The sequence below is a fragment of the Zosterops lateralis genome (genome assembly GCF_965231275.1).
Source record: "Zosterops lateralis genome assembly, chromosome: 8".
In the NCBI taxonomy this organism is placed as follows: Eukaryota; Metazoa; Chordata; class Aves; order Passeriformes; family Zosteropidae; genus Zosterops; species Zosterops lateralis.
This window is the reverse complement of record NC_139768.1, coordinates 2357913-2384307: the sequence shown is the minus strand read 5'-3', so window position 1 is coordinate 2384307 and position 26395 is coordinate 2357913. Positions and strand designations below refer to the sequence as shown.

Genomic DNA, 26395 nt, shown 5'->3' with positions numbered 1-26395 from the left:
TGAACCAGCAGACCTGGCCTTCAGGATCTCCTCTCCCTCCAGCAGCTGAAATAAAATCCCCTTTTTGCACCAGGACTTCATCAGTTCAGCAGATAGCTGGTTGAATATGAAATTACTCACTTACAAGGAAAATCTCTGCAGCAGAGTCCCAGCTGGGGGCCATGGCAGGAGCACTGCTCCCAGAGCCTCTGCTGTCACATCCCTCCTTTTCTCTACTGTTTTCTTGCTTATCCCTCTTCCTGGGGCACTGTGATGTGAGGCCCAGGTTCTCACCTGTCCAATCACCTCATCCTTTTCCCCAGCCAAAAGCTGGCTGGAGGGAGGGGACGTGCAGCCCCTGACCGCACTCCTGCTGCCCTGTGTGAGCACCTGCCTTCTGCTGGCTGAGTGTCTGCAGGTTCTGCAATGTTCCCCAAAGTTCCTGATTTATTCCCCATACCACTGTCTTCCCAGTGTTGTGTTATTGCCAGTACTCAGTGTTCATTCTCTAATGAGGAAAGCCTATAAAGACCATTCAATTAAGTCAGATTTAACAGGAATTACAGGCTTATAGTCTTAGAGATTATATTTAAGAGGCAATAAAGATGTTTTATTACTATGTTGTGAGACTCCCCATTACTCTGTATTTCAACTTCAAGGAATTTTTTAATAAACAAATTTTAAAAAATTCTGCAAAAGGTGCTTCTGTGCTTGATGTGCTTCTGCTGACAACACTGCCTTGCCATCACCTGTTACTTGACCAGCTACAGGCAGCCAGGCCACTTTTTAGGATAACCAAATGGGCTGCAAGTCGGGACAGGGGCTGTGTGGATTTTGGACACCACCAGGCTGGAAGGAGAGGAGGTGAGAAGCAGGATGGCATTGGCACAGGCTGTGGGCAGGGTCAGAGAGCTCCTGGCCGAGCTCCACAGCAGCTGCAGGTTCAGTCTGATGCCACTGCCCAGGTGCTGAGATTTGTTATCAACTTCCTCCACGTGCTCAGGGGATGTTTTGTCTTTCCCTGGCTGTTTCCTCACTATGATTCAGCAATTCTCTCCAGTCCCTACAGTGTGCTGTTGTCCCTCCCTGCTGCATTGGATGGAAGAAGGCCAGTCATTGCTGATGGTGCTTTGTTATTTACTCCCCTCACCCATGGCCCCACACTGGTCTTCAACCAGCGTCAGCACACAGCTCACTCTGTATTAGCCATGTCTGGGGGTGGCTTTCCCAGGACAAGGCTTTCCTGCTAGGCCAGCTGCTTCTGCCCCTTCCTCACCACTCCAGAGCCCTGTGACTTGTACTGAAGCTGCCTGGCCTCCTCCACCCCTGCAGCCAAACCCCAGAGCTCCTTGGAATCCAGGTTTCTTTGCAATTTGTAACTGTAAAAGGCCAGAGATGAAGCAGAAGACCTCTGTGTATTCTGAAAATCTGTTATGTTTATTGCTTTGACACTAAAAGACTGACAAGACTATAGGAAGTCCTGTGAAGTATTAACAGCAACAGTCAGCAGTGATAGAACAGAGCTCTGTTAAAAAGCTGTGCAGTACAGTGTAGCAGGAGGAGGTGCTGGAGGAGGAATCATAGGGCCTGAGGAGAGAGAGCATGGAAAACACACACCAAAAACCAAAGTACAATTAGAAAGACAAGCTACTTACTACAGCATGAAGCTCAAAACAGCTGAGGTGTCTACTCTACACTTTTCTTTTTGAAACTATCTAGAACACACCTAACAAGGGCTGTGGGTCCATGGGCCACATGCTTTGGTTGTGCTGGAAAGCATGAGGTCAAAAAAAGAAAAATAATAAGTCACATATCCTCAGACCCCTGAGAATCACAGCACTGAGCTGCTCCACAAGAAGGAGGCAGTCACTTTTACATGCATCTTTGGGCTTTTTTTGCCTCTAGCAAGGAGGTGAGCTTTGGTTTCAAAGCAGCAGGATAAGCAGGCACCTGTCTGCATTTAGGGAATGTGCATCTTCAGCTTCCAACCCCCTGCCTCCACCACATTTCCTGCCCCTGTCCACTTGTCCCACCAGCCTTGCAATTACACTTGCACTTTTCCTGTTTGTGGTACAACCAAAGCTGTGAATCTCTCAGGGCTGCGTAAACCTTAAGGAGGAGTGAAAAAAAAAAAAAATTCAAACCACAAAAACACACACCACCTCCAAAACCAACACTTCTTGTCAAAATATTATTTTTTCTCCAACTAAAATAAAATCTCTTCATCGTGTTGACCCAACCCTCCCCACCATTAGCTGTTGCTGGGCTGTGAGCACAGCCATGCCCAGCTCCCCTGTCTGTTCCCAGGCGCTGGCACTGGACAGAGCCACGGACACACATAAATAAAGACACACCCGTGTGAGTGACTGAGGGAACGCTTCTGGCCTTTGGCCACAAGCATTACTGTAGTAGTGTGAAACTACTACTTTTTAATTTCTGTATAATTTTTGTTGATAAGTTTCTGTATGATTTTTTTCTACCCGCCCCCGCATGCCCCGCTCCTCTTGATTACAGTCGTTAAGTCACATAATAGGCCTGGGCCATCCTCATTGTATGTCTCTCATAGCCCAGCCTAGGCCATTGTAGATCTATTGTATGTTATCTTGGGCACTCCCTCGTACTTGATGGCTCTGGCTAAGCCAGGTGGCTCTGCCAGGCCTTGGGTATCATCCACAGCCCTTTTTCCCCTATATGTCAAAGTCCAGCCCCCTGTACCTAACCCACTCCCCCTAATTTCCATCTGTAATGCCCACGTTGATAAGGGCAAGCAAGAATTCTCACACTCACTCACGCTTTGACCACCTGGGCTTTCACCCTGAATAAACACCTTCCTAAGCAACACCAAGTGTGAGTCCACTCCATTCTTCCAAGCAAGGTCATGTCTCTGTCTGAAATCTGGACCCAAAGGATTAAGTCGTTTGTATGGTATCTGAAGAGCATAGCTGGCCGGAGAGACAAGCTCGGAAGGACCATACATTACTATTGTTTCAGGGGTTGGTTTTTTTTGTCAGTGTTGGTTTTCTCGGTGTGCCGGTGTGCGTTGCTCCATGACAGAGCCCGGGGCTCTGGAGGGGCAGCTACCTCCACATCCATGGGGCACCTCCATTCCCGGGAATGCCGCAAACACCCCAGTCCTGGCAGCACAGACCACCCTGCCACTACCCACCCTTCGAGGTGCTGCAGCGGCTGTGCCCTCAGGGCGGGCAGGGAGGGCTGGGCTAATAGAGATCAGCGCTGTTCCTATGGGGTGGCCGGGCCTTGCTGGGCTCTGGGGGCTTCCGTGCCGCTCCTCGGCCGCCGTCGGGGCGGCAGAGCCCGTCCTCGCTGCCGGCGGGCAGGCTGTCCAGCGTGCTCTCCTTGCTGCCCGCCGCCTGCCCAGCCGGGCTCCCTCGACGGCGGCGCGGGCAGGGTCCAGGACAGCGGGCCAGGCAGCCGGGCAGCGCCTCGGCCGTGCAGGCGTACATGCCGGCGGGCACGGCCAGCACCATGGCGCACACGATGACCACAATGTGGATGAGCTTCTCTCGCTGCTCCATCTGGCTGACGTCGCTGCCCGTGACGAAGACGACGCACTGTCCCTTGCGGGGGGCCTGGTTGCGCACAGCCACGCACACCTCGTACTTGGTGGCGGGCAGCAGGTCGGTCACCGAGTAGGTGTTGACGCCGGGCCCAATGTAGATGGTGTCCTTTTGGGCGGCGTCGTAGCGGCCCAGCAGCAGCGTGTACCAGATCTCGCCCGGCTCCGCCGCCGCCGCCGCCGCCGCGAACCACTCCAGGGTGATGCCGTAGACCGTCTGCTTGGCGATGCGAACCTCTACATGAGCTCCTGGCTCGGCGGGGGCTGCAGGAGCCCAGCCCTGGGCCGTGGTGGAGGCCCACGGGGCGACCACACGGAGGTTGATGGCCACTGAGGTGTTGCCCAGGAAGTTGGCAGCTGTGCAGGTGTAGTTGCCCGCGTCTGCTGGCCGTGCCGCCGGGATCAGCAGCTCCGAGCGGATGGTGTCCTCACTGATGGGCTCGGTGGACACTGCGTGCAGAGAGAAATGAGGGGTCAGCAGGGAGGCTCATGTGGGACAGGCCCGCTCAGGGCTCACCCTGCCCGGGGAGAAGGGAAGAGGGGACAGGAACGTGCCCCACAGAGCTGACAGCAAAATAATGTCCATCTGAAAGGCAATAAACTTAGCATTGGGACAGCCAGGCATGAGAGGCATGGAGTGTGTCTGACCCCTGCCCATCTGCCATCAGCCTTCTTAGGGCAGGGCAAACCAGCAGAGACACTGAGGAGGCACAGCTACATTTTGGACACATGCTGCATCCTCTGTTGGGATTACAAATGTCAGTTTCAAGGGGCTCTGACCAAAATAGGTGTATGAAGCTAGAAAGTGTTGGGCTGGAAGTGAAATGCACTTTGAAGAACAGTGTGAAACCCTGTCATCTACCTAAACAGGGGTGTGTGGCTGTGGTTGAGAAGAAACTATGTAATTAATCAGCGTGTGCCTGTGGAAAGACACACAAGTGCTGCTACTGTGCTGCAATTGAAGCAAATATCAGCCCAGGATTAAGGGCTAATGCTATCCTATTTAGTTAGCTGGCTTATTAGGGGCACACAGAATCTGTGTGCTGGCTGCCTGTATGTCTTATTACCTTACCTGATGAAAATAGCAACTTGTCCTATTGAAGGCTCTTAGTAAAAATAAATGTGAGGGAGGGCAGATTAGGAGGAAAAGGTCTCATATTACAACACCTTTGCTAAAGAATATAAATAAGCGAGACTTCAGGAAAACCACCACCTCTGTTTCAGTTCATTCAGAACATGAATGGACACAGACAGAAAACAGAGCAGCACAATTTTGTGGTTTGTGTAGTATTTCTTGAGGAAATACATGGGAATAGTGTAGGAACATAAAAAGTCAGTGTATATCTGTGTGGGGTCGTACAAACATATCTACATGCACATATACAGAGTGTGTGCATATATATATATATGGTATATGACATATAGTAAAGTGTGTAGTGTATATAATACATAGTAAATATACCTGCCTATTTAGATAACTATATATTTGTTAAATATGTACAACTAATATAGGATTAGTAGCTCCTACATCATGTATCATGAGGAAAGAGCTGCTTCTTAAAACCCACAAGATAATTGTATAAAAATGAGGCCATGCTCCTTTCATCACTGACTGATGTCCTGCATGAAACAGCTCTTCTTATAATGGTCAGATGTGCTTAGATGCACAGAATTATTAAGATCATTTGGATTACTGCCACCACAATAACTGTGGTGCTCTAAAGGGGCTGAGTTGCTGTGGTGACTGTGGTGGCCTGCAGACCTATGTAAGTAGCATAGTACAGCATAAATTTTTTATGAGAAAAAGAAAAAAAAAGAGAAGAAGAAGAAGAAAAAAAGCCTTGCTTACCATTAAATGCCCTTAAAAGTTTGAGTGCATAGGTCCACCAGACAGCCGGGGAAGGGCTGGCTTGCACAAAGCAGGTCAGGGTGATGTTTAACCCTGCTGGGACTGTCAGGTTGGTGTCAAGGGCTGAGGTCAGGGGCTTCATGCAGCTGTTAAGCTCTACTTCATGAAAAAACTTCCCTGTCCTGAATTTTGGGCCTGAGCAAGTTAAATAGGAATTCATCAGGATAATGGGAGGGCCCACGGACTTGATGAACTGGACAAATCCCCGCAGGCGACAGTCACAGATCCAGGGGTTGTCGTGGAGGGCCAGGACAGCATTGGAAACATCTTCCAGAGGCCCCTCCATCCTCTGGCTTCTCTGATAGACAGGCCAGTTGTAGAAGACATCCCTGGATATGATGGTAAGCTGATTTGAGGACAGATCTAAATAGGTCAGGTTGGGCAGATAGCGGAGCGCGTGTTCCGGGAGGACATCCAGCCGGTTGTGCTTCAGATCCAGGATCTTCAGACTCGGGGTGTCTTGGAATGCTGTCCATGGCACCGAACTTAATTTGTTCCCTTGCAAGCGCAGCTCCTTCAGAGCTGGCAGATATTCCAGGCTCTTGATGTGCATCACTGTGATGTTGTTAAAGTTGAGCCACAGATACTCCAAGGCACTGACGTTCTCAAAAGACCCGCGAGGCAATTCTGTTAGGTGAGAATTTTCTATTCTAATTTTCCGGATGTCCTGAGGGATGTTCTCAGGGATCTGCCTCAGCAGTGCAGACATGCAGAGCAAACTCCTGGGGAGGAAACCAGAAAATTTTCCAGGTCACACACCACATTTGAGGCCAATAAACCAGTTCCCTATGCAGGTCTACAAGCACTTGAATAATTATAAGGTATTGTATGTAGGGCATGCATAAGCCATCCATCCATCCCTGGGGTTTACACCAATTTTTCCATAAAGAATGCAATTAAGTCATAAAAATGGCTATTTATGTAACTACACATCTCAGGGAAATAAGAGAAATCTCATTCTATGCTCAATTCAAGTGTTAGAGGTGGCACTCCATGCATCAGTCTGCTTGTTTTTGGTGCTCACATCATCGGCAAGTTTCTACTGGGGCTGTCTGAGCCACTTCATCGGTGCTACAACAGGGGTAACAGTGTTCTTACCTTCCAAAGCTGTCCTGCGAACAAGAGCATCCTGTTATGCAAGATGAAACTGATGGGTTTATCTTGTGGAAGGCCAGAAGAAGAAGAAAAATATGACAGACAGGGTCCATATTCTCCCTTAAGAAAGCACTCTGCAGGGGTTTGCACCAAACACGCCAACAGCCTCCAAGAAGCAAATCCTATCAGCTGTAATCTTCCTTGACGCAGAAATAAATCCTGCTGGGGACCCAACCCTAAGGGAGACATTTAGTGTGGTTCTCAGTCTGTGTGCCAGGGCTAAAAACCACCCCCAGGACAACTCTTGGCATTTCTCCTCCAGCTGAGGGGGTTCTGACATATTTATTTGGTTGGGAATATGAAGATGGAGCCAAAACTACTTTTGTCAAGCCCAGGGCAATTTTTTTTTTTTTTTAAATTTTTTTTTTCTTTATTTCATGGGGTCTGTCTCTAATCTCCTATATTTTAATGGCTTTTATCAAGGTCAAAAGCCACAGTAAGGGCCAGATCTCACAGCTGTGATTTTCCATGTGGCCCATTGCACAGTCCATCCTCCCCCAAATCTGCTCAGGCACTGTGCAGAGTGTGTTCTGCTCATGGTGAGTGCAAAACTTGCTCCCCAAACTAGGATGTTACAGCATGGAACCATAAGCATGGCACCTTTTTCCTCTGAAATGACTCCTCCTCCCCACAGTAGCTCAGTTCTTACACATTGGGAGTGAAAATAGCAACACAGCTGCGGCCAGTCCATGGGTTTCTCTGACATGAGTATCTTGGAACTCAACCTCTTTTGTATAAATCCAAACTTTCAGTGCTGTTATCTGTCTTCCCTCATAAGACACAAGTCATCTTGAAAAACTGAGCTGTCCTGAGAAGGGATTTTGAGCAACCAAATTTATTGATCTGTGTTAATCCAAAATAGCAGGTTTCATTTGTGCTTTCCAAGGAGTTCTGCATTCTCCGGGGGCCCTCTAGTGTGGATGGGCTTCACTACAGCCCACAGGGGAGCCTGCCTGGGAAAAGGGCTGCCCCTCACTCCTGTGTGTGTCACACTGGGTCACAAAGCGAGATTAGCGTGAACCTGCTTAACCTCTAACCTATGGGACCAGGATAGAAAAATATTTAAAGCGCGGCAGCTTAGGGCTATATGTGTCTCTCAGGGTTGTGCTGTCTTCAGCCCATGGAAGACACAGGCTCATTTCTGCAGTGTTTAAATCAACAGAAACATTTATTTTGTGGCAAATCAGCAAAATAAACTGGTGGGGAAACTTCTGGGGACTGATACAGGGCTCTGCTTCTGTCCCCCGTGTACAGGGAGCTAGCCACAAAGAGTGTGAGTGTGAGTGTGAGTGTGAGTGTGAGTGTGTGAGTGTGAGTGTGTGAGTGTGAGTGAGTGAGTGAGTGTGTGAGTGTGTGTGTGTGTGTGTGTGTGTGTGTGTGTGTGTGTGTGTGTGTGTGTGTGTGTGTGTGTGTGTGTGTGTGTGTGTGTGTGTGTGTGTGTGTGTGTGTGTGTACAAACAGAAATAGTACTAAAAGCAATCTTACTCTTGATGTATTACAGCTGTGTTAATTATCCAAGAGTGGGAACAGCCTTGCCCTCCCAGCTATGGGTGTGATAAAGAGTGAGGTAGTTAGGAGGGAGTTAGTTTGAGTCTGCTGGGTGTGCTGTGAGGAGAAGGGGCCAGGAGGTTGGGCAAGGGACAGATTGCCACTGTACAAGGGACAGACAGGTGGCCGTGCTGGGGATGGGAAGGAATGAGCTGGAACTGCAGAAGAAAGAGAAGACTCCAGAAAAAGAGCTGGTGCCGTGTAGAGCTGCCCCTGAGAGGCAAAAGAGAAAAGGTATGAGAGACTTGTTGATAACAAGGTGATGATGCTTAAAGCCCTCTGCAGTTTTGATGAAGCACTCAGAGTGTTGTGGCCCAACTTCCACACCTGTGGGGATGCTGTTGCCAGCAGTGCCTCACATCTAACCACCAGCACATGGGATTTTTGTGGTTTGGGGTTTTTAGCTGAAATATTCCTTATTATTAAGTACGTAGCAGCTAAGTCAAAAAATCTTTCAAGAAAAATTGTTGTTTATTTACAGGTTTATAAACTACTGGAGTTTCCCTCCGTGTATATCTTAAGGCACAGGATAGGTGCCCAGTGTCCTGGGATGCAGGAATCAAAATTATATCCAGGGTTCTCTGGTAGAAATATCTTACTTAAAAAAAATGAATAGTAGTTATTGCAGTTGTTTTCCTTTTTCCACATGAGAATTCCTGCCAGTTCCACTTATCTTCTACAGGGCTGGAAAATGGCCTTACAAAGAGTGGTGTTAGTCAGTACCATGGGCCAATGCTCTGGCTGATATTTATTTGCTGCTTGAGAGCCCATTTATCTAAATATATCCAAATTCCAAGTCTACTCAGAAGGCTCAGTATTAACCTGGGAGTCCAGTAGTGAATCACTTACCAAAACTGGATGAATTAGAGTAGAGAGAAGGGGGAAGGGGGAAGTAAGGGAAATAAATCCCCCAGTTTTGGCCACAGTCATTATGCTTATGTTCCCTACTGGACTGGGATTTTGCTGCCTTTTTAATTCAGCCCACTTTATGCCTGCTTGTAAATTTAATGGTCACTATTGTGACAGCAGATGTCCCCTCAGTTCAGCTGCTCTTTAACATCCTGTGGCATCCTGGCTGAAGCCAAAGTGCAGAACAAGCTGTCTAAAACTCCAGCTGTCAAAATAAATCTCCACGGAGACAGTATCTGCTGGTCTGTGGGAAGTGGAGTTGAGGAGACTGTGCTGATTCCCAAAGCAAATGCCAAGAGATCACCTATTGTGACAGCCAGGGAGTCAAACTCCATCTCGAAATGACATTTCTTCTTTTCAGAAATCAAGAATGGGCTGATGCTTTTCAATTAGTCCCTCTGCCTCAGCCTTCAGTGTTAGGAATCACTGCTGGGCAGGACAGAAGCATTGGAGGCTGCACTTGGGTGTTTCAGACAGTGCAAGTATCAAAGTCTTTAAATAATGAGTTGATGTGATACAGTTTAGTGGGCGTGGTGATATCCAGTCCAGGCTTGGTAGGAGGGAGTGCAATAGCAGATGTTTGATTTGCTTCTCCAGCATATCTGGAGAATTGACTTTAATCAAGAAAAAAAAAATTTATTCCTTACCATGCTGAAACTTCATGCCTGACAGCCCTTCCATGAGAGCAAAACAGAAAATCCCGTGAGATATTTATGTGTCTGATACCACTGAAAAGCTGACCCAGAGCCTTGAACTCACATCAGCTTCTGTAATGGTTTGAAATTTCACTCACAGCTTAGCAAGTACAGACCAATGCCAGACAAGACAGAGCTTGTGCAAATTTGTACCTATTGCTTATTGTGTATGAACCACCAGTGCAGTGGAGAAAAGCTTGTCTTGAGCAGCAGCTGAGATGATGAACTGGGATGTCTCATCTATGACACAGTGAGAGTGGGCACAGCAATGAGAGAAGTCACCTTTATTCCATTGGGGATCACTATTTATTCAAAATAGAAAAAATATGCAATCAGCAATCCTGAAACTCAGCACAAAAACTGCTGCTGGGAAGACAAGGGGTTTTCTGCTTTTGTAATTCTTTTACCTGTCCCTCTTTTTTATTAATTTTTAAAGCTCATATGTTCTGATGTTAAAACTACATCTATTACCAGTTATCTATTAAATATGGGACAAGATACATAAAAAACCGATAACCATCACCAAAACTTATTAAATCTAATTATGTCGCTGATATGGGGTCTTGCAGCATGAGAAAAATAAAAATAATGTCCAATGTCTCTAGGGGACATTGAGATAATAAATGTTATACTGGCCAAATAGTTGAGTGTCACTGTTAGGGACAAGAAAGAACCACACACTCATCGGTCAGGTTGAAGTGAGGAAAGAAGGGGCAGTTTATTATGATTTGGGGTTTTTATAGGATTTGGAATTTGGTCAGGGATTGGTAGATGAGAGGAACAGCTCTCTGATCCCAGTGGTCATTCAGATGTCCATCACAGAGAGGTATGTGAAAACAATCTACTTGTTTATGTTACACGTGTGAGAAACTCCAGTTCAAGAATGTGAACAATCAGAAGGTTAAAGAATCAGGGCGACAGCTGAGACTCAGAGAAAGTGCATCATTAAACAGAGTCAGAAACCGCTCCGCGCTGGAGAGGGGGGGAGAAAGAAACCTCGGGCCGCTGCCACCGCGGGGAAAGGAAACAACAAAACGTAGGGATGAGATCGGGGAGATCCTGAACTCCTGAGCGGAGCCGCCCCAACACCCGCGGAGGGGAAAGAGCGACACAAAAATCCCCTCCAAAGGCCGCGTGTAGCGAAAACAAACACAGAAAAGGTTAAAGAGACACACAAAGCTCTGAGGCTCTCTCCTCCCGCTGGTGCGGGGCGGGAAATCCCTCAGAGCCCATGAGGGAATGAGGGACGGGCACTGGAGCCCCGGGGCTGTGGGAGATCCCGGGCAATAAGGAGAGGCCGCCATTGGCGCCCTCAGCCGTGGGGAGGAGCCGGGAGCGGGGAATGCGCTCCGGCTTCTGCCGCCTGCGGAACTCGCGCGTTCCGCACGGAGCTGCGAACAGACCGCGGCTCGGGGGTTTCTGCGGGATAAAACACCCGCTCGGGGCCACCGCGGCCCCCGCTGACACCGCGGCTTCCCGGTGTACATTTATAACACCGGGGAGCGGCAGCCGCCAGCCCGCAGTGCCGCCCGGGGAGGGTGTTTCCCGCCGGAACCATTTCACAGAGCGCACGCACACGGGTTCCGCTTCCGGGCGTCTCCGCACGGCTCAGACTGAGGGTGGTGTCAGAGGCGAGAGAACACTTTTAATTCAGTTTTCAACCTGAAAAACGGAACTAAAAGGTAACTCTCCCATCGTTCGGGGGGAGGGGGGGCGGCTGCTGCGGTCCTTCAGCAGATTGTAATCTTTTTTAATGGATTTCTAATAAAGTATAGGTAGAAATCTATTGTCACATTGTTTTCTACGCTATAGCAATAAAGCTCCCGATTTTCTTTTATCTCGTCTGTACAAAATATTACACGTATAATAATTATTACGTGTAATTATTACACGTATAATTCAGCTGCTTTTTCGGCAGCTGAAATCCGTGGTCTGGGATTTCCCGTGTTTTACCGTAAACCCTTTTTCAAAATTCTAAGTCTGGATATTAACCCCCGGCTTATGTGTCTCTGTTCATTTCTGTGTTTCTTTCTGGGTTTCTTTCTGGGTTTATTTTTCTGTTTATTTCTGTGTTTCTTTCTGGGTTTGTTTCTCTGTTTATTTCTGGGTTTGTGTCTGGGTTTGTTTCTGTGTTTCTTTCTGGGTTTGTTTCTCTGTTTATTTCTGGGTTTGTGTCTGGGTTTGTTTCTGTGTTTCTTTCTGGGTTTGTTTCTCTGTTTATTTCTGGGTTTATTTCTGGGTTTGTTTTTCTGTTTATTTCTGTGTTTCTTTGTTTATTTCTGCGTTTGTTTCTCTGTTTATTTCTCTGTTTATTTCTGTGTTTCTTTCTGTGTTTCTTTCTGTGTTTGTGTCTCTGTTTCTGTCTTTGTTCCCGGCTCCCACTTTTGTCTCTGTGTGTTTGGGGCCGTCCCGGGATGGAGCTGGGGCTGGAACTGGGGAAAAATCAGTTCTTTATTCTCACAACTCATTTTATACAGTTTTCACAGACCTCGTGTGTGTAACTTTAATTGCTTTCTTGCCAATTACTCTGTTGGTAAGTAAAAGGTGTTCTCCTTGTCTATCAAATCTCTCTATTGTATTGTTTATATATTTTCTTTACTGGTTCTCATGGGACAACTCCCTTGTTATTGCAGGTGCATTTGTTTTTCAGCCCAGGAATAGATTGTTGGGCTAATGAGTTCTCATACCAAGATTGTTTTCACCTGGGAACTTGTAAGTTACTTAGAAGAAGTGACAGGCTGACTTTGGCAATTTAGCAGAGCAGGCCTGAATTTAGGAGGCCTTTCTTTGATAATTCTTTAACTGTCACGACCTAGAAGTAGCATGAATTATTTTATACAGGGATTGACAAATTCTCCCAATACAAGAGAATTTCTTTGTCATTAATGCAAGGAATATAGAGAGTCCTATCCGAAACTCCTGGTACATCTGTGTTGAGATCAAATGAGTTACTCTTTCCATCAGGCCACGTAATCTGACATAAGTGAAGCCCTTCTGTACATGGAAGACTTGCAAAATCCATACAGGGCTCCATTCTAGCCAGGGAATTTTGTTAAGCCACATCCAGAACGTGAGTAGAAGTCCTTCCAATAAATTTACAAACACATTTCAGAACAATTCAGCAAGCTTTATCTGTCAGCATTCCAGCTTGGCAGGATCTTTCCCCTTCAACATTTGGCAGAACGTATAGAATGTTATTCATTAATAATATTTATTGCAAAGAGAAAAATGTTATATGCAGTTTTACTACCTGAGGGACTTGAGTGGAAAATTACACATCTGGGAATTGCTTTGTGATAAGCACTCAGATTCGAATTCCAGTTAACCTGCAGAACTTAAATGACTGATCAGTTCACCCTGATTATGAAAGTACATTTAGATTAATATTAAACAGGTTTTTTTTTTAACTTGGAAAATGTTTTAAACCCAAAAGACTGCACTGAGCCACTGAGAGCACAGACAGGAGTGGCTGATGTGTGCATGGCCCATGCTCTGACACCACATCACCCTCCTGCTCTGCACAGAGCAGCTTCTTTTGTGCCTGGCTGATCCTGTGTCCCTTCACCATCACTTCTGCCAGGAGCACAGGCAGCACTGACAGGGCTGGTTTGGGAGATTTTTGCAAAACTCTCTAATGTAGCTTTTCCAGTGTGATTACAAAGGATTACACCACCACACACAATGTCCAGAGTAGGCTATTGTATGATTTTTATCTAGCACAGCTGGTATAAAATATAATCTACTAATTACAATACAGGTACAAAATGCCACCTAGGACTGATAGTGAAAGACCTTTGCTGTTGTTCCATATCTTTAGGACAGAGTTTAGGGCCAAAATGCAGTCAGCAAATGCTCTCTGTTATGCATTCTTAGGAGTGGATTGGGTTTTGTCTCTTCATTTCTGTCTCCTTTGTACATTTCTCTGGATTCAGAGCATTGAGTTGTGATTATGTTGGATATATTAAAAACAGTTGCTGTACATCTGTATTTAATGATCCATTAAGCATCAAGCTGCATGTTTCATGCAAATCAGGGGGATGTCAAAGGTGAGACTCTCAATCTTCACCTTCATAAGTATTTTTATTAAATTTACTAAACACTCTCCTGGGTTGTCAACCAAAAGAACATCAGAAGAGCTGAGAATAAAATACACAGCATATTGTAGAGCAGGTCCTAAACAACACCAAGCAGAGCACACTCAGAAATGTTGCTTAATGTCCTCACACTTAGTGTGCACACTTCATTTGACAGGAAAAAACAAAACAAAACAAAAAAAAAAAGTGGTCCAGGAGAACGAGGCCATTATCACAGTAGCTTTTGACTGGGTACAAAGCAGCCAACCCCAAGTGATCTGAGCGACATGTTTCTGTAAAGCTTGGGCACCATCTGCCCTCTTGCATCTTCTTACAGAGCACATCAGGAGCATGGCCAGGGTGGGCTGCAGTGCTGCAGCAGAGTCACAGACACAGCCACAGCTTCCCACTGAGGGTCAGCCCAGCTGCTGTCAGCAGAAATATTCATTAGGCTGTCCCTCTATCTTTGGTATGGCCTCTGAGTCCACGCTGGAGCGGGCAGACAGCAGCCTGTTGGACTCATCAGGGGTGTGCCTGGTCAGGTACTCCCCCTCCACGCCCTTGGCCTTGGCCCCTGGAGAGAGGCTCTCAAAGGTGACATAGGACTCCTGCACGTCCTTGGGCTTTCTCACAAAGCATTTTTTGCAGCGGCGTTTGAGGGCTCCACAGCACACCACCAGTGTCAGGGGCACAGCAATGACACAGGCCACGCTGATCACAACCACGTTGATGAGCTTCTGCGTCCCCCCAGCGCTGACAACCTCGTCTGTGGAGAATATGATGCACTGCTCCTTCCTGGGGATCAGCCCCTTCACGCAGACACACACGATGTATTTGGTCTTGGGCAGCAGCCCATAAAGAGTGACCTTGGTCTTCCCTGGCTCCACATTGATCCTCCTCATGTCCCTCTCCCCAAAAACGGCGTAAAGGACGCTGAACACCGTGGTGTTCTTCGCCATAGGTGCCTTCCAGGCCAGGGTGATGCTCTGGTCGGTGTCCCCGATGACCCTGACGGACCTCACCATCCTCTCTGGCTCCTGCTGCTGGCCCGTGGTGGGGCTCACCAGCAGGTTCTGGGGGTTGCTGTCCTGGGCCCCCTCCGGGAGGAGGAGGCTGTCCCCAGTGCCCGCCCCAGCGCCCAGGGTGGGCACGGTGGAGGTGGTGATAACATACCTGGCCACCAGTTTGTCGTTGTAGGCAGCTGCCTCCATCCCGCTTGCCTTCCCATTCCACGTGCCTCTGGCACTGGAGTTGGGGTCATCTGTGGTTTCTGAGTCTGTGATGATGAGCGAGATGAAGGCCTCTGTGGCCCCCAGGAAATTCTTTGCTTTGCAGATGTACTCTCCAGAGTCCAGGTAAGAGACGACAGGCAGGCCCAGGATAGACCAGCTCATCCCATCACTGGAAATCTCTTGGTGAACTGCAAGGCAGAAAAAATGTTAAATAAACAGGCAATGATAAGCGGAATTAATTCCATGTTTGTAAAATATTAAGACTCCATCGCCAAATAATCTGCTTGATAAAATATATAATAAAGAATTATCATTTCTGCTTGCCACCAAGAACATTACAAAATCAAAGTAAATCTAAGAAAAGGACTATGATTAGATTATGTCAGGTTTTAAACTGCTTCAGAATGAATATACATGAAAAAATTGATGCTATTTCCTCCAAATTCATGTACACCTTGAGAATGTAACAGGAAAGGTTCTTCCATTAAAAATAAAAGCTTGAAATTTCTTATGTAGGTACAATACTTCAAGGAGTGGAAGGAGCAAGCAGCAACATGATCTATTTGAGTATTAGATGAAGACCACGGTGGCAAAGAAAAAACAAACAGTGGTATTATTATTGTAATAAACACACATGGACTAGCCTAGAGTATATGGAAAAATAGTTGAAAGATAATATCCCTTCTACTGGCTAGTTGTTGCAGGTGTTTATCCTGTTTATCCTTACAGAGGTGTAATCAATACAAATGACATGTACATAGCTGAGTATTGATTTGCTCACCTGCTCACTTGCAGGTTAAAACTAGGTTTTTTTGCCTTTTTCTATTGGTGCAGAGAAAAAAAAAGAGTTGGGATCACGTGGAAGGGTAAAGCACCCTCTTCATTATTAAGCAGCGTGTGCTGTCTCAGCCCTTTCCTGCTGAAAGGTAAACCAGGGAGATGTCTGAAAGGCAAAGGTAAGAAGATGCAAACCTCTCCCAAGCCCTCTCGGGGTCAGGATCCAGCCTTGGCAAACAGAGCCCCTTCCAATGGCAGTGAAATACAAGGTAACAGAAGTTACTTTTTCTGTTTAATTATTTACTGAATGAGTATATTAAAAATCGTTAAGCTATGGGTTTACCTATGGAAATTACCTACACATACAGACTGTGGACTGTTTCTCACTCCTTTCTGCTCAGAGCACCAGCATTTCAAATAGTCACATTATAGCATTGGCACAGAAGCTGCCATTGCTATAATATATATGAAATAGCCTTCCTTTCCAGCTAACTTTTTATTGAAAGATACCAGCATCTGATTTAATGGGGCTCAAGATACATCATTCTCAGTTGTAGCTCAAAGTAAACTCAACACAGGCTTTCAGGAAATCATCCTGGTTTATTTTTTGTGGTGGGTCTCTTTCAGGTATAGGAGGGATGCAGCATGATGGGTACACATTATCATTGTGAGGGGCAACTCTGCTACATCCTGCACATGGTGCACAACAGAGCAATGACCTGTGCAGGTCCCAGAAAATGATACTTATTACAAATAGTTCTCCTACACCTGAAAGAGACCCACCACAAAAAATAAAACAGGATGATTTCCTGAAAGCCTATGTCTTTCAATATATCAGTAATGCTGTATGTTTGCAACCTGTTCTTTTTTCTGCAGCTGATCTGAATTGCAGTGAATTCCCATCAGACATCTCTCTGCCAGAAAAGTTTGCTAACAGATTAGCAAAAGAGTAGATGAACAGAATATAGAATAATAGAATAATTCAGTGGGAAGCCTCTTCAGTGACTCAGCAACTAACTAACTAACTGAAAACAGCCTATTGCTACAGTTAGAAATACTTCATTTTGTTAACTCCAACATATTTGCAGAAAATGCCTCAACTTGTGTCACCACCAAAACTGCTATGAAACAAAGCAAAACCAACTTCCTAGACAAGATAACACACCTTTATCTGATAACACTTAGATCAATGTGTAAAGTACTTTTCCAGTCTATAGAAACTTGTTGGAGTCCAGGGCACCCCTCTGGGCACCCTGGGATAGTCACAGACCTCAGTAGAGAGGCCTGGGACCCAAGAAAGAGGGTCTGGGGTCTGTGCAGGGGGGTTTGAGAGCCTGGCACAGAGCCCAGGAAGACACAGGCTTTGATTTTGGTCCATGAGAAAAACTTCTAACACAGAGAAGAATTGCAAGTCACAAATGTGTAACAGACAGTAGTGTAGTTTATCACTGTGTGGAAGATTTTGTAGTTTTGAGATTTTTAGAATGTAGATGCAAGGGGACAAGATGGTGGAGCCCTGGGTTCTGCTTGTTCTCCCTTGGCATTCATCTTCTGCAGTGACGTGGGCACAAAGTAGTTTCAGTGGATTGGGTCAAAGTAGAAATTACTCTGTTGGTATAGGTGATAGGCATTGGTATGAAATGGTAAATAACAGCCACGTAGTTATCTGAATAAAAGCAGTGTGACCTCCCATCACGGGGGGAGTCACATCATGTCTGAGCTGCTGTGAATACCTTGGCTGGACACAGAGAATTGTAAGACAAGAATTAATAAATGTGAGAAACCAAGAAAACCAAGACCTTGAGACTCTACATCATTCTCATGATGAGCCCCGCATCAGAATCAAATCCTTCAGAGGTTGGAGAGGGAAAAACACTCCCTCGGACCCACACAAACCACCAGCCTTGAAATCTCGGATGGAGAGAAACCTAAAACCTGAGAGAAACTCACAACACAGGAGTGGACCATACCCACCTGTGCCATTGAGTGGAGCTCCATCTGCTCTCCTCCAGCTGAGCTCGGGGATGGGCACACCAGTGGTCCCACAGCGCAGCAGCACCGTGCTGCCCAGGATGGTCTTCACCTTGGCCACTGACGTGTGCACCACGGGGCTCTGGCACTTCCTCAGCTCCACCTGGCTGAAGAAGACTCCCGCCAGGCTCCGTGGGGTGAAGCATTTCAGCCTGGGCTCGATGAAGGCTATGTTAGGAGACTGGAAATTTAGGAAGTGGACCATTTCATACAGGCTGCAGTCACACACCCAAGGATTGTCTTGCAAGCCTGTCAAAAAAGAAATCAGGGCACTAAGTCACTCCAACAGCACCTTTTGTTTCTATTTTTCAGCAAGAGAAAGTGTGATAGGCTCCCAATGTGGTCTACAAGAACTGCCTATGCAGGAATATGTGGGATGGGCTATGTCCCCCCACTGCTGTTGGCTGAGCCTGATGGATCCCACAGTTGCCGGAATGGAATAAAGGTGGTTTGCTAAAGTATCTCCAAATCTGGGTCTGAAATCATATACTTTAAGTTCAATGCAGGATCATTCAGATCATGAAAACATTGTGACCTGTAAACATAAAGAAGCAACACAGGAGTTTATTATAAACACATTTCATTCCAGGATGAATAAACAAATACTCATGGGAGAAGGGCTGTGGATTCTTTTGGCATGAGGAGACTATGAAGTCTCAGACAGGCCAGAAAATTCTTCTAACTGGACATTCTTAAAATATTAGCCAGATTGTCATACCACTTTTCACGCCTGCAATAGCTGTACCTGATCCTACTTGCCTGTCATAGTTCTCTTCCAGCCTTGTTATTCTAAATTATTTTCATTACTTTGGTAATTAGTTGCTTCTCCTGAAATGCTAGTTTATACTGGATAAGATGAAAGAACTACTTTAAGGATTAAATTGAAGAATATGGCTGTTATAGTATATAAAAAACATAGATAGACCATAATTATATTTAGGCTATACACACAGAAAGAGATATATTGAAAAACACACTCCTGTTTCAGACTCTTGGAATGTTTCCCTTCTTTATTCTGCTCTCCCAGTTTGCACCTATTGAATTCCAGTTCTGAAAAAAATGATATATTATTAAAAATAGACCTGTAATATAGTACCAAAAAAGCAAATCTGGAACTAGAGCAATGCACATCCATGAACAGAAGTTGCTGTATTCTGATTAAATCTATGTTGTCCTAGTTACAGATGTTCAAATCCAGCTGTGCTGTGGACAGGCTGTGGTCTCTAATGATTTTAGCTAGCAGAATTGGCACTAGGGATATAAATGCCTTCTAAGCCCAGGCCTCCTGCCTGCCACAGGAGTGAGCTCTGCTCCCTCCAAGAGGGCTGCACCTCCTCTTTTCTGTGCACAGCCCAAGGACATGCCTGGGAGCTGCGACCTGCCTGAAAGGGAAGAGTACTAATATTCCCTCAAACTTTTAAAATTCTTCTGAGTGCATTCCATATCTTCTTCCCTGGGCTTAGAAGAGGACCTGGAAGCAATGGGTTTTGGCAGGAGGTCAGTTCTTGTAAATTAATATTTTTAAGGTGGGATTTACTAAGTAAATAATGAACATTAAGCTTGGCTGTGTTGTTTTATGGCATTTTTGCTAGCAGTTTCTAGTTCATGCACTGGATAACTATTGATCCCAGGTTCCCTGGCAGCAGCACCCACAAGGGCCAGTGCAGCACAATTCAGTGGGCTCACTAAATTCACATTCAGTTCTTATGTGAAAAAGCTTGCACCCTTGGCACAGAATATTAGCCAGCAACTTAGCACAGGAATTACTTCTTTGAAGGAGTGATGCACTGCAGACAAGGAATGGATTGGGCTGACTCTTTTTATTATTCATGATTTTTTTATGCCTCCATGAGAAACAGTCATGGGCAGAGTGAAACAGAAACGTGCAGCTGTGTTTTCCCAGCCTGGTCCTGTGAGGGACATGCATTTTATCTACCTGGTGCCTATGGGTGTCCACAGGATAAGACCTAGAAGCTGGAGTGTCTGTCCATTACTGCATTAATTTTAGCATTATACTCACATGGCTACATTAATTTTTTAGGATCCTGGCACAAGCACCTATGCACAGCTGGATATTACTCAGTTTGGCCACGTGCATCTGTTCTTCTTGATAAAACACTCTCCTAATCTATATTGAATGGAATAACATTTTTACATGTAACTTGACTCTAAAAATAAAAAAAGGAAAAGTATGATCTGGGCAGTCTTGCCACAAATGAAATGGGCAACCCCGAACTGCCAGTTTGGGCTAAAAGAACTTGTTACTGCATCTGGCTAAACAGGATAATGAAACACCTGCTCCTCTCCTGATGCTAATGAAACCTTCAGCAACATCTGGTATAGGACACTAAAAGCTCTGTAGGTGCTATTTTGCATCTTTTTAAAGTCTTGTATCTCTTTCCACTGCAATCCAGTTTTAAAAACTTCACCTCCCTGAATTTATCAAGGGAACAAAGAGCAGCAGGTACTAAAAGACTATGGCTAAAAGACCATGTGATGATCCCACAAGTTGGGAAATGTGCTCCAAACATCACCTGGGCATCGTGCAACTGAGAGTGAGCTGTGAGATACCCTGATACAAAAATAGACAATTGCCTCAAGGCCATAGCTCTGAGGAGCCTAGAGCTGCCCCCAAAAAGGGTGTTCTTGCAGCTTCATAGCTGCCCCTTCAAGGCAGCACTATCTTGGCGTGTTTGGGTAGACTGGGGTTTAATTCTGTGTGAACAGATAAACAAGGCTCTGGGAAGAGACAAACTGGCAGCTCTGACCCAGATTTTATGCTCAGTCGTGGCATTATTCCTCTTTAATTTAGGCATGATAAATTATCCGTCCTTTTATTTAGTTCTGCTTAAAATGGGTCAATTCCAAACACGGTGCTGTTAGAAAAGAGCACACAAATGATGAAGAGCTGTAAACATGTTTATATTTCTATCCAAAATGGCAGTGGAAATAACTAAAAAGGCCTTGAGCAAGAGTCACCAATTTTTTGCTACAAAGATCCAAGCAAATAATCAAATTTATGGCATAATAAGATGGGTGTGATGAGCCTGAGGTGAGTTTGTTAATATGCAAATGAATATACACACATTATCTGAAATATTAAATTGTATACATAATATAGCAATGTACTTTCTATGGTGACCACAGTGGGTGAAAAGGCTGCAAGAAGATGAGGAACTCTTGACATTTGTACCCCCTGCAAAATGCAGGCACTTCTCTTACCTAGGATGATCTTGGAGTTATCATTGGGGAAGTAGGGAACAGTCTGGAGGCTGGCCCAGGTGGCAATGAGAGCCTGAGGAAGAGTCATCAGCTTATTGCTGGACAGATCCAGGTATGTGATATTCTTGACATAACGAGCAGCATCTGGAGGGATGGAGGTGAGTTCATTGTTGTGTAAATCCAGAAGCCTCAGCTGTGGCATGCCAGCCAGGCTTTCCCAGGGGAATGATATCAAGTTGTTCCCATCCAGCCTCAGCTCCTGCAGACGACGAAGGCCCTTGAAGGTGATCCCACTGAGGCTGGCCAGGGAGTTGTAGGGCATCCAGAGGTACTCCAGGTGGTGGAGCAGGTGGAAGGCCTCTCCTGGCACCCTGCGGATGGCTGTCTTTTCTATCCGGAGCTTGGCTGTATCCACAGGGATGTTCACAGGAGGGAGAGTCATCTCTGGGTCATTACACAGCACTGTCCTGGTGGGGAAAGACAAGGACAAGCAAAGATGTGACTTTCTTTTATTTTGAAAAGATTTGAAACCTTATTTTAATGCAAGATTTCGATCAGCCTTTCTTTTTCCACAAGATTTCTTGTCATTTCTTTCTTGCTGCTGATCTCTGCATCATCACTGTAAATACATCAACTTGCAGCAATTCCTATGTGCCTTCTGACTGCAGAGATCACAGTGTTGTACCTCTCCTGGAGTGGTGTGAGTCCACATCTGGCCCATTCAGTGTTCCTGTTGAGTTTTGCCATCAGTTTTTTTAGATGATAGACAGCAGTGACAACATTCCTGCACCACAGAGGATTCTAGTGCAAGTTAAAACAAAAGGATCCATAAATTGAACTATTAAAGCCCTACAAAAAGAAGCCTTATTGACATGTGGGATGACAAGAAGTTATATAGATTAAATATGACACAGGAACTCTGCTTTGAGAAATGAGGATAAGAAAGCCAGGTAACAACTCCTTGGAAATACTCTGGAGTAAGCTCTGCTTTACTATGGAAGGTGTGTAAAGATGGGAGCAGTCACTGCACTGCAGGCACAGAAATGAGACTGAAAGCACTGAAAATTAACTCTTTGGAAAATGCTATACTGAAAGCAAGGCAGATTTATGTTTTTTAAACATTCCTCCCTATTTCTAATCTCTAGAGGTCAAAGCGTGAAAAGCCTGTGCTGCATTTTTGCAGCCTTCAGACAAAAAATGGTGATTTGGGATTGTTGAGAGCCGTGAGAAATGAAGGGAGACAAAATAGGTCTCTCAGAGTGAATTTTAATTTGCCTATCAGCAAGTAAAGGAAGGCGAATTCTTAACAAAATACCAAGCCACCTGCAAAAGGTAACAGGCTAGATGGGCATGTTCCACTCCACTTGCTGAACAAGACACCACAAGAAATGTGATGTGATCAGTCAAGTAACATTTCCCATCACACTGTCACTATAAGCAGAATATTACAAAGCTGTCAAAACCAGACTGGTTTTGGCTGAAAGCAATTATTTCTCCACTATCAACAAAAAACATATAACATTGCTGAACTGCTCAGGCAGTTTTATTAGATTTATGAGATTTAAATGCTATTTGAGCCTACAGTTAAATTGTTATTTTATAATCAAAACACAATATATTACTCTCACCCTCTACTTTTATTGTGGCATTAAATCCTGTCCACCCTCTGCTGAAAGTTGAGATTTTGAAGAAGATAAAAATCTATCAAATAAGAAAAATCCACAAATCCACTTTCAATAAAACATTTTAGTTTGTATAGTCATGCAACAAAATATTTACTAAGAGAAAGACCATAGCAGTAAAACAGAATGTCCCTAAATTATGTCAGTGAGCACTAAACATTTAATCTATGGGATAATCTCCTTGTAGTGAGAAATATGAATCATAATGCAGAAAAAAAAAAAAAGGTGGCATTATGCTCCTTAAGGGACTAATGGATATTTGCTTTATTATGTATCTTACTAAAATGCACAACAGCTTTTTCCAGTCACTGAGAGGAAATTCCCCTGGGAACTGTGACATTTATGGAGCAATAATTGCCTCTCATGCTGTTGCACTCCCTTTTAACAATTGCAGGCTACTTGTGTCCCTACCATGCTTCTCCTTACTGGGAAAGTTTCTAGTATTAAATCTATAGCACCATAAAAGAGAGAAGAAAGCAAAGCTATTTCATACAGTTCCAAAATACCTCATTTTCAGTAATGAAAAAATATTTCAGTCTAGAAAACGTTTATTGCAAAGAAATTTGCAAATCCTGTATCTCTGTCACAAAACCTCTTCTGCTGTGAACCACACCTTGTGAAAATACGGCCTCTATTTTCTTTAAGTCAGATACTTTGTGCTTACCCTTTAGAAGGACTCTTTTATAACAGTCCTCCAGAGAAATGGATGTACAATGGCTTTGCCTTCAAAGATGGATGTCCTTCTAGTTTTTTCTTTTTTAACAGAACGTTTCCAGTCTGAGAATTAACTTTTTTTTATTGCTACTGTCTGGTTTTTTATAGCTATGCCTAAAATCTCCAGCTGAAGGATTTTTTTTTAAAGTAAATTGTTGAGTTTGATACCACAACATGGAATCAAATCTAGTCACACTTTAGCAATGAAGCAGCAGAGCAGAATGAAACCTTTTAGAACCAGAATTTTCAGCATAAAGGTTAAATATATATATATATAGTTTAAGTTTTATTCCGTTTTTTGTCGTTACAGCAGCAATAATTATGTCACTTCTGTTCTCACACAGAAGATGCCCCAAACGCTTTCCCTGCAATCAGCTTACTGCCTTTTCTGAAGCTAATCCTCTGCAAATATAGCCGGAGCGCAGAACAACTGGATAAATAATAACCACAAATATTTTCTCCTGCGAGCATCCTTCCAAAGGAGCAGAAACCCCCTTCCCCACGACCCCCCAGGCAATACCTGGCCTTGGTCCCGTCGGCGAGGCTGTGGAAGGAGCAGCTGCACTGAGAGGGGCAGGAGGCACCGGCCAGGGGCAGCAGTGCCAGTGCCCAGCAGCACAGCAGGGTCACCACCAGCCACATGGCCACTGGGCATGGAGCACACCTGGCTCTACCTGGCCTGGAGGGCTTCTCTTTTTGTTATATCCATCGCCCGCTCACATCTTGTTAAACTCCCTTTTGTTTTCAGCCCCCGTGCGCTCTGATCTTCCAGCCCCAGCGCTGAGTCCGGCAGATAAAAAAGGATAGGCAGGGGATTAAAGGATGGGGGACTTGAGTTATTTTCATTGAAGGTGCTTATTGCTTCCTGGAAGTGTGCTAGCAGCGTTTCCTCCTTCAAAACGCTCTCCTCCTCGGGCAGTCTGGGGCTCTCATGCAAGAAAAAAACTAATATATTTTTGGTGGATCTACAGCACAGGCAAGATAACTGTTATCTAACCAGGAATTAGCAATAATTTACTTCCTCGCAGAGGTATTGGGGAGATTTAAAACAGTTATTTCTGCTAATGGAATGTAAGCCTTCTATCTGAAAACACTAAAATATATAGAGAGCGATGCCATTAAAAGGCTTTATTCTCTTTTAAAGACTCCTAGTTTGATAAAGCAATTATTGAACTGTTGGCAACAAGCCTGATACCGATAAACAGTTTATAACCCAGTAAAAATGTATATATTTCAGTTTCTACCAGGGCTGGCACACACCTGCAGGGCTGAGCACTGTACTCTGACTCACTGACACAGCTAAGCTCAGATAAGGGACCCTTTTGTGGAGTTCCATCTGTGGCAGGAATTCAGGAATGATAAGAAAAGCTCAGCTCTGTCTTAAGCTCAGCCAAAGACTCACCTCACTTTTCCAGCATTCCTGCCTGTTGTGGACCTGTTGATACTGCTTTTCCTTTTGAAATTACATAATGAGAAGTTACCAACTCAGAAGTGCAGCAATAACACACCTATCTATGTACAAATTAACCGGGAGGTTAATGACTGTGCTTACATCACTGTTGTTCCTAACAAAGATTGCTCGCCAGGATTTCTGGAGTGGAGCTCTTCTCATGCAGAGTTCATCCTGTGTTCTTCACAGTGAAATTATGCTGGTAATTTTTCAATCAGTCTGGGTAGTGAACTTTCAAAGTTTCAAGGTAACGTAGATGTGGTTTGGGGCTGATTATTAAACAGACATTTTATGGTGCCATAGTTTCACATAAGCTTGTTTCACAAGTTACTCAGACAATTAATTAAGGCTTGCAGAAATCATTTCTCGAGAGGATGGCCCAAATTATTATTTTTCCCCCTGCCATTTTCACATTCTACATTTACTCTTGCTCAGAGAGAAATTCAAGTATCCCATTATTTATTTCTGAAGAGATATTTCTGAGAACATAATGCATTTCTGCTCATTAACTATCCATAGTTGTTCTCTCATTGACTTCCATTAGGTCCCATTTCTAGATTTAACGATTTCTCAGTTCCCTTAATGATCTCCAAGCTAAGACCAAGCTTATTGGGTTGGGGTTTTTTTTAGTGTGCTCATTGTTTAACTTGCCTTGCTGCCCAGACTCTGCCTCAGCTCAATACTCACAACATTGACTGAAACATCTGAAGTTAAATTCTACTTGAAAAGGCAATACAATATAATTAACCTCTTGTATCTGGTTTGTTTTTGTTGGTTTTTTTTTCAATCCATCTGATAAAGTAGTTGCCCTCCATTGGAGCTCTCAGATAATAAACTTGTAGAAAGCAGAACTGTATTGTAAGGTTTGCTTTTGTGACCCTCAATTTTGCCTCACTAATGAAACATTTAAGTTACCACTAAATGTCAGGAGCAGTAGAAGTAAACTTAATTTGTAAAAATCAACAGCAATCAATAAAGCATGCCTTAGCAGCAGCTAATGCTCTGCACTTTGTCAAGAAAGCTGCTATTTACTTAACATGACAGAGTCACTTCTGTTCTGAAAAAGAAAGACCTGGAGGTAGGCTGAGAGATTAATAAAGCCAGATAAAATAAAAGAGGCAACATTAACAGGTTTTATATCTTGGAGTGTATTCACAAGTTGTCTCTGGAAGGAGGAAAAGGACCAGTCAACTAATAACCCAGTTATGTTTTATCAGCACTTACATGTTGGAGTTTTCCCTCCCTGTTGACTGTATTTTCCTATAATCCTTCATTGATACATCACCACCAAATGATGCAAATGATGGGTTAACCATCAAGGCACAGATACACCCATGTTAGGCTTGATCTGAATGGTCAAGAGAGCAGTCTGCTCTCACCCTGCAGAAACTCAAGAGGTCCATCAGGAGGTGTGGAAACCAGCTAAAGCAGGCTTTGGACTT

The 26395-nt window shown here is 44.7% G+C and overlaps 2 protein-coding genes across 2 annotated transcripts; both read right to left on the bottom strand.

The window, feature by feature from the left end:
- Positions 1-3197: 3197 nt before the first annotated feature.
- LRIT2 (leucine rich repeat, Ig-like and transmembrane domains 2) lies at positions 3198-6673 on the bottom strand (the record flags this gene model as incomplete). Its single annotated transcript, XM_083866392.1, has 3 exons — positions 3198-4006; positions 5406-6187; positions 6564-6673. The coding sequence occupies 3 exons, from the start codon at positions 6671-6673 to the stop codon at positions 3198-3200; spliced, it is 1701 nt and encodes a 566-aa protein (XP_083722518.1).
- A 7603-nt stretch (positions 6674-14276) lies between these two features.
- Positions 14277-24145, bottom strand: LRIT1 (leucine rich repeat, Ig-like and transmembrane domains 1; the record flags this gene model as incomplete). Its single annotated transcript, XM_083865914.1, has 4 exons — positions 14277-15265; positions 17829-18134; positions 21108-21574; positions 24024-24145. The coding sequence occupies 4 exons, from the start codon at positions 24143-24145 to the stop codon at positions 14277-14279; spliced, it is 1884 nt and encodes a 627-aa protein (XP_083722040.1).
- Between the last annotated feature and the right edge of the window lie 2250 nt (positions 24146-26395).